General features: G+C 36.0%; 1 protein-coding gene across 1 annotated transcript in view; it reads left to right on the top strand.

The window, feature by feature from the left end:
* LOC108732720 (hemicentin-1) overlaps positions 1 to 7,065 on the top strand; it is a 13,538-nt gene extending 6,473 nt beyond the window's left edge. Inside the window, exons 2-6 of the mRNA XM_018463675.1 lie at positions 1,566 to 1,966; positions 4,969 to 5,137; positions 5,582 to 5,662; positions 6,609 to 6,662; positions 6,823 to 7,065. Of these exons, the coding sequence (XP_018319177.1) occupies positions 1,566 to 1,966; positions 4,969 to 5,137; positions 5,582 to 5,662; positions 6,609 to 6,662; positions 6,823 to 6,914 (797 nt within the window). The 3' untranslated portion in view covers positions 6,915 to 7,065. The remainder of the gene's footprint in view (positions 1 to 1,565; positions 1,967 to 4,968; positions 5,138 to 5,581; positions 5,663 to 6,608; positions 6,663 to 6,822) is intronic.
* Positions 7,066 to 9,060: the final 1,995 nt, after the last annotated feature.

Raw genomic sequence — 9,060 nt, 5'->3', positions numbered from 1 at the left:
AAAAAAATACAACGTGTAATTATACAACACGCTACTGAAGTGAAACTTCTTCAAACACACAAACATACCGGGATAGGGGTTAAGGAATTGGTTTAATGGTATTATTTGTACACTATGAATTTAAATTTTACACTATACATACCGGAGTTGCCTGTAACAAACGTTACACTGAAGCGCGCTCCGCTCACGGCTTAAGCGATCCCCACTACGAACTCGACTACGTGGCCGAGTAGAGGGGGGGACATCCGTTGCATGATTTCGTTATATAGCAACTCGCATGAAACGAACTTACCCTACCGTGCGTAAGAAAGTTTCACTTCAGAAAGTTCCTGGATTCTAAATTTCATCGATTCGTGAATTATTCAGAAAATTTGAAACTAAGTAAGGAAGCGTTACCAAAATGTCAGTTGACTAAACGAATCAACTCGGTTTAGAACCCACGAACTTTTTTTTTCGCCAAGAAGATTAAAAAAGAGCAACAACAAGGTACAGCGAATGGTTCTGAAAAGCGTCACGCGTAGAGAAAGACAGAAAATTCAAGTCGCTGAGCAATGAGCCACTGCGCCAGTAAGGTTTTGCGTGTGCGTCAAATCGTATACGCACTACCTGTCATAAAGTCGTCAGTTCTAAGACTGGTGGGACACGCACCTCTACTCCTTCCTATTCTGAGCTAATCTTAGAACTTCCCTAAAATTACAGCATCCCACATTCTTATCTATTTGCGAAAAGTAATCTAATCTAGGTCTACCTCTACCCCTTTCAACTCCCCTTTTTGTCTTTAATATGTTTCTGACTAGACCTTCATGCCTGCGAAGGTGTCCTACCAACCTATCCCGGCTGTTTCTTATTGACTTTCATTGAGTCCTTTTTCTCTTATTCTTTCTAGTACCTCTTCGTTTCTAACCTTCTCTATGCACGATATTCTCATCATTTGCCTGTGACACCACATTTCGAACGCTTGTAACATTATCTTTTTCGGCGCCGTCACCGTCCATGTTTCACACTCGTACAGCGCCGCTCTCCAAATATCACCTTTAACAATCTTTTTTGAATTTCTAAATTAATCGTTCGCGAGCATAGAAGTGACTTCTTTTTATTGAAGGCGACTCGACCCTGTGCTATCCTTTCCTTTATATCCCTGACAGATCTGACTTTCCAGATACCTAAAATCAGCCACTTCTCCTAATCTTTTGTCTCTTATACTCGCTGTTCCCTATCTTTTCTTCCCTTGCATACCAGTATTTCTCAACTTTCAAATTCTCTAATTTCCCTAATTGCCTCATTGTTCTAACCCGACTCGTGAAATATTGCGCCTTCCCCTATTGCACTTATTAATGACTTCCCCCGAGGCAGTTCCAGCCCGGACATTGGAATCTTGCCATACCGATCCTCTGTGATCTCTGCCACCTTGAGCTGCTGCTCTCTATCAGGGACTTGTCTTAGTCTGGTTTCTCTTTAAGAACATCCCCATTATGGTTGGACCTACGTCCGGCTTCCAAAATCATCGAAACTTGCAAGCCGATCCATATTACAGGAAAAAGAATTAAATAAATGTTTTCTTTCAGACAAACCGGTTGTAAAGATTGAAAAAATAACTGTAAATTCAGCTGAAAACTACGACTCGGAATTGATATGCACAGTTCATGCTGTTCCCGACGCTATGGTTAATTGGAAAAAGAATGATGTTAATATCAAACCTGACGATCGTATCACTATCAGAAAGGATGGCCATTCGTACATACTAAAAATATCTAAAACGCAAAAGTCTGATTTTGGTGAATACACTTGCTCAGCGGTGAACAGGGTGGGAAAAAGTGAAAAGAACGTCCAATTAACAGGAACACCAAGTCCCGCCAGGTACTTTAAGGGTTACGAAGATCGGGAAAAGAAAGTTCCCGTTTTGTCGTGGACAATTGAATCCAATTCACCTATTACAGAACACGTTCTACAATACAGAAAAGTTGGGGTAAGTTTTTATCTAATTTGTCATTTAAATAAATTGTTTCTAATTGTTATTCAGTGCAATACTTCAAGATTTCATATCTATTTAAGTTTTGGTCGTTACTTACTACTTACATTCTAATAGCGGACTATTATGTGAAAGAATCGCACACTTATTCGGACACACAAGACTCGAACATTCGAGATTATTCTATTTGCTACTTTCGACTGATTTAGTCAATGTACATTCCGTCTGGTAAAGGAAATCTCCGAAGTATACACTACGAGGATGTCTCTTTCTAGAAATGGGTATTCATATGTGTACATACGTGTATATGTTTGTCTTTGTACAACTTACAACCCCAACTGGTGTGCGCCCACCGTCCTTATCGTTGTCAATACGAACGACATATTAATGGCAAGATCCGGACTTTCGCATATGGTTTAGAAGCAAACCACGTCCTCCCAAACAGTACCTACCCATCCAACTGATCAAATGCTTCTATCAGGAGGACATTGACTTGATTCCGGATCGATCTGCTTTAAGCCAAGTTTTCCTATGACTTCATGGGATCGTTGTAGGCAAAATTCCACAAATAGATAGCTTTATGCTCTTCTGTCATGTTCATTTTATCCGTGTCGTCTTTATTTTTTTATTCACTATAACCTACCTTCTTCCATGATTTTTCAAGGGGCGGAAGGTAGTCTTCAGCCCTATCTTCAGGCTTTGACCCAAAGTGCAGATCGGCGGAAAATCTCGGAAGCAAAGGTTTTTTCTTTATCTTGACATTCATTGAAGTACAAGGTGTCCAGAAAGAGTAGGGGGTATTTGTATCTGCGCTGTCTTTTGGAGATTTAATAACCATGGAAGTGTACTAGGGAGACCATCGTGCTTTTTGCGTACGCGCCTATTATCGCAATGGTGTTTTGATGATCTTAGCTCAACGATTATGTCTGGCAAAATTTAATCTACGAAATGTACCGAAAGACGATAAATTCATAATCCTGATTGCCTGCGCTCTGTTCGAACCCAACAAACGGTTGAAGAAGTGAGAAAATCCGCCACAATCAGTTCCCAAACGCAGTCAAGAAATTGACATAAAAATATCGTTGTTACAGAATATTCTGAAGCAAGATTTACGTCTTACAGTCTACAAAATTCAGTTATTTGAGCGTTACCGACTATCCCCTTCGACAGAATTTTGCAAATTAAATGAAGACTTCCAACGTTTGATAACTGTTGGATGTAGATGTGAAAAATAACAAAGTAACCGAATGATGTAGTTTATTGTAACATATAATAAAGGTATAATGTGTTAGTCGTCTCACGTCAGCCTCCAGACTAGCTTATTATAATGAATAAAGTACCTAATTAATACATACATATATATAACATATGTATCAACACTGAAACCATTGTGCGATAGGTGCCTATACAGTTTCCCAGATTCGCCGTAGACTAAACAATTTTGTAAGAAATAACAGGATGAAACCGCCGCATGAAGACCGACTCCTTCAATAATAATTATTGTTGAACTGTTACATAATATTGCAACAATAACATTCTGTTTAGAAACGAAGCGAACTTTCACTTAAATCAGAGCCGGGCAAACTTTAACTTCGCGGAATCCGCTACATGAGGTTAGTTTGAGTCACTCCATACCCTTCTATAAGTACGAGAGAGTAGGCAGTAATGAATAATTTTGTTTTGTCTTTCTTCTCCCTTCCACTCCCATATCAAGCCCCTTCATTCCGTAGACGAGCGAAGCCACTCTCGCAACTTAAATAATTCCTACGAAAATTTTCGTTACTACGTTCGCAAAACTATTGGGTTTGGCTATGGAAGAGGGGACTCATCTACGAAATGGANGGTATAATGTGTTAGTCGTCTCACGTCAGCCTCCAGACTAGCTTATTCTAATGAATAAAGTACCTAATTAATACATACATATATATAACATATGTATCAACACTGAAACCATTGTGCGATAGGTACCTATACAGTTTCCCAGATTCGCCGTAGACTAAACAATTTTGTTAGAACTAACAGGATGAAACCGCCGCATGAAGACCGACTCCTTCAATAATAATTATTGTTGAACTGTTACATAATATTGCAACAATAACATTCTGTTTAGAAACGAAGCGAACTTTCACTTAAATGGTCACGTAAACATACAGATCTGTCGCTGTTAGACCAAAGAAATCCAAGACATAAATATGAACAACCACAACATAGTCCAAAAGTAATTGCGTGGGCTATCATGTCTGGTGAAGACATCATTGGACCTTATTTTTTGAAGACCGGCGACTTACGGTAAACAGTGACAGGTGTTGTAACATATTAAGAAAGTTTTTGGTTCCACATCTGCAAGAGTTTGCTGGTGGAAACATGGTTTTAACAAGATAAGACCAGTTGCCACACCCCAAACTAATCGCCTGCGATTGTCAATCAACTTTTCCCGGAAAAAGTGATGTCTCGTCGAAGCACTATCGACTGAAGCTGTATGCAAACAAACCACGTTCTCTACTGCAATTGAAGCACAATATTGGCATCGACATGGCCGCCGTTTCCACAGAGATGTGTAGACGCATGGCGGCTAATTTCCGTTTTTGGTTGGAGGAGCACCAGCAGCGCGAGGGTGAACATTCGGACAAGATCGTCTTCAGTACATAATTTTCTAAAACTTTGACTAAATATTAGCAAAAAAGATTTTTCTCTTCTGACTTGTACTTTCTTTTTATTTAATTTATAAACACTCCCTACCCTTTCTGGACATCCTGATTAATCAATTCATGGCGATAAGGAGATGTATTATATATACATATAATAGGTTACAAGGTTTACTATTCTAGCTTAATTTAGTTTAAAACTAACAGTTTGGGTGTCAAGTGTGTCAAAATGAGTTGTATATTATTAATTTAATTCATGGAATCTTGAGGTATCAGTGGTTTCGTTTTGATTTGTTAATTATTCACACTTAATATTTCTTTTGTCTTAATTGCTAGTGTTTTTGTTTTATTTAGGACGAAAAGTGGAATGTTGTCAAGCCCGAAGTTTCCAATCCAGAAGGTAACATATATACTATTAAGCAGGAATTGCCGAACTTAGGTCAAGGACAATATGAAGCCAAAGTGCGCTCGCGCAATACGTACGGTTGGTCACAGTGGTCCGAAACCAAAAACTTCAATGGGGGTAAGTCAAACTATTTTGCACATTTTTTTTGTTTGCTTTCCGATATTTTTAGATGAAAATTATATCAAAATGTTTATTAATACGTAAAGTCCGCTTTTGCAGTTTTCCAATCCGATATGCAATTGCATAAAAAATAAGAATTAAAATTGGACCAATCAAAATGATCTTCCTTTGCTGCAAACGTAGCAGCTTATTGCGATTCGCTTGTGCATTTCTTTGCAGAAAGGAAGGCCCGTTATGATAGTCTGTAATCATTTATTAATCCATGCTTGTATGCGTCAGGATTGTTGTTATGCATTAAATAATCAGTAAGAAGTTAATTATGATAATGAAGTGGAATATTTTATTGGACCTATAATTTTCATCTACATTTGCAACAAAAAAAAATATTTGTGCTTTTATCTTTGACTACCAGCTATAATTTACAATAATTATTTTTGACAGTTGTTGCACAACGCACACATAATATGCATCATGATATGCATCACTCGCATCCTTCAACCACTTATGATTTAAATCACTCAGGTACTTTCAACTTTTTATTTATTATTTTTTAACTATAACTACCTTTTTTTTGTTTGCTTAAGATCCTTTGGTACATATCTGTCGAACTATTGATAGTATATTTAATTAGCAATAAACATTAGTTCATAATTAACGAATTTTGATATTTTGACAGTTACATAATAAGCAAAAACATTTAGAATCGTGCCTGCCTATTTTGGGGAATTTGTTAGAAAATAAATGAGAAAAAATTTTTAAGGGATCACTAGTAGTTTATTATTTTCTTTAAAATTTTGGAGCCCTCATTTGTATAAACTCCATATAGCAAACTTCTATTTGACGAAAAACTCCCTAAAACGTAGAATGACTTGGCTTTTGTATTTAGCGTAACACCTACAATCAATGGACCATTATCTAGAGGGCAATGAACATGTGTTAACAGGTTAAAATAGCTTTTTAAGTTGCAAATATCGCTAAAACTTTACCAGTAACTACTGGAGCGCTTAATGTATGGGACGAGTCATAAGTACGTCATCAAGTTGTTCTCGATGGTCCGCTGCGCACCAGGCCACTGCGCGTTCGATATGCTTGTTGGCAAGAAGATCGTAAGGAAATTCGGATGCGCAGTTGTTCACCGCGCAGCGGACCGTTTCGTTTTCTATTCTTTATTAGTGATGATCATTGTTAGACTCATTCGCTTCGGATTTAGTTATTGCTAGTATCTTTAGTTTGCATGATCCTATCAATCAATTTTAATTGCCCTTAGCACGTGCGTATCTCCCATTTTTTTTATGCCTTAAGCATATTTAAGTATGAGTTACACTTTATATAATAATGCGGTAATAATGTCATGAAAATGGTTTAAACTTTGGGAAAATGTTGTACTTGCTAGTCCCCAACTTTCAAATACACCTGCGGGCTTTTAATTTTTTTTTAATTCACGTAATTTTCATTTCATTTTTTTCAGGACCAGAAACCAAATCTTTAGATAATGAAAACGCAAAAGAAAATATCAGGCAAGGTAAGTGGCAGTTAATACTTTTATCTTTTGTCGAAACGGTTTACTTCTTCAGTTTTGAAAATAATTTTTTTAATGGCAAAATTAAAATATATTATATATCTTAGATCGGTGTTGATAATTTTGATTTCAGGACATAAATCAATTCGTCTTTTATTTTCAGATGCAAGTTCCTTAAATAGTGGACAAGCAAGAAGTATATTATCTTCTTTATTATTCCTATGTTTAGCTTTCCTAGCAACGCATCAACAATAATAATTATAAAAGCATTATTGTAACAGGAATATAAAAAAAGCCTTCCCCTTCAGTGCTAATTTAGACGTGAAATAAACCAAAGTATTTTTGTTGTTGAGTAGAACTAAGTTTTAACGGACTTTATTGATTATAAAATGATAATAATTCATTATTACCGGGTTTCACTCGAGTTTGTTCCTATTAACTGTGCAGCTTCCAATATTTTTTATTTTACTGATTTTTGGCTAATGATATTAAATAAATTTCGAGAATAAAACTTCTTCTGTGATCTTAAAAACCGTCTTGGGAAAATCTTATTATAGTAAAGTGTCTTTAATAGATTTTCTGGTCATAGGGAAGAATAAATTGGATACTATGTACGAGGTGAAAATTTAATAGAAAGTTTTCAGTTATAAGATGAATTTGCTGAATCGGCTTTTAGAAAATTTGATTAAACATTCGTAAAACGCTTTAAAAAATAATGAAATAGTTTTATTTTATTATCGAGTAATAACAGTAGCAAACTAACCAGTGGGGACGCGATCTGTTTGTTACAAACTTTTCTAACAATGAGAGTGTCGCCGATTGTTTAATTTTCAATTATTGATTCTTTTCAATTCTTGTTTGATGAATGTTAATACATGATAGGTCACCTGAGCATCAGTCGAAAATTAACCAATCATAGCGTGCGTTTATTGCTGCTAATCTTTTGCAACAAAGAAAGTGCGTTTTGATTCGTTAATCTTCAATTGTTGCATTTCCGATTTATAATGGGTCAATGGGTTAATCAATAAAATGTGTTCTAATTAATATTAAGTTGCCTTTTTCTCAATCTACTTCGCATCAATTTTAATTAGGTGCGTCATTAAAAAAAATTAATCAATTAGAGCGCACCTTTGCTACAAAAATTTTGTAACCGAGAAAATGCATTCCAATCAATTAATTTTCAAGTATGTGTGGCTTCTTCGATCTATCATGCATTAATTTTAATTGGGTTTGTCATAGTCGAGTAATCAACGATTCACATTAACCAATCAGAGCGCACTTTTGCTGCAAGCATTTTGCAACAAAGAAAATTCAATCTAATTAGTCAATCTTTAATTGTCGTTTTCTTAATTTACGACGCATCAATCTTAGCAGGGTGCGTTATTGACGAGTAATCAACAGTTTAAAATTAAACATTCGGAGCGCACCTTTGCTGCAAGCGTTTTGCAACCAAGAAAATACATTCAAATCAGTTAATTTTCAATTGTGTATGTCTTTTTCGATCTATGATGCATCAATTTTAATCGGGTGCGTCATTGTCGAGTAATCAACGGTTCATCTAATGATTAATATGAATCGGAGCGCACCTTTGCTGCAAGCATTTTGCAACAAAGAAAATGCAATCTAATTAGTCAATCTTTAATTGTCGTTTTCTTAATTTACGACGCATCAATCTTAGCAGGCTGCGTTATTGACGAGTAATCAACGGTTTAAAATTAAACATTCGGAGCGCACCTTTGCTGCAAGCATTTTGCAACCAAGAAAATGCATTTTAATCAGTTACTTTTAATTGTGTACGTCCTTTTTTATTTTTTGATGCATCAATTTTAATCGGGTGCGTCATTGTCGAGTAATCAACGGCTCATTATTAATCAATCGGAGCGCACCTTTGCTGCAAGCATTTTGCAACAAAGAAAATGCATTCTAATTGGTTAATCTTGAATTGTCGTTTTATTGATTTACGACGCATTAATTTTAGCTGGGTGCGTTATTGACGAGTGATCAACAGTTTAAAATTAAACATTCGGAGCGCACCTTTGCTACAAACATTTTGCAACCAAGAAAATGCATTCTAATTAGTTAATTTTCAATTGTGTATGTCTTTTTCGATCTATGATGTATCAATTTTAAACGGGTGCGTCATTGTCGAGTAATCAACGGTTCATCATTAATCAATCGGAGCGCATCTTTGCTGCAAGCATTTTGCAACAAAGAAAATGCATTCTAGTTGGTTAATCTTGAATTGTCGTTTTCTTGATTTACGACGCATTAATTTTAGCAGGGTGCGTTATTGACGAGTGATCAGCAGTTTAAAATTAAACAATCAAAGCACACCCTTGCTACAAGCGTTTTGCCAACAAAGAAAATGCATTCAAATCAATTAATTTTCAATTGTGTATGG

The sequence above is a fragment of the Agrilus planipennis genome, unplaced genomic scaffold, assembly GCF_000699045.2.
Source record: "Agrilus planipennis isolate EAB-ADULT unplaced genomic scaffold, Apla_2.0 scaffold61, whole genome shotgun sequence".
Taxonomy (NCBI): Eukaryota; Metazoa; Arthropoda; class Insecta; order Coleoptera; family Buprestidae; genus Agrilus; species Agrilus planipennis.
Note: the sequence above shows the minus strand (reverse complement) of the source record. Positions and strands in the feature narration are given on the sequence as shown.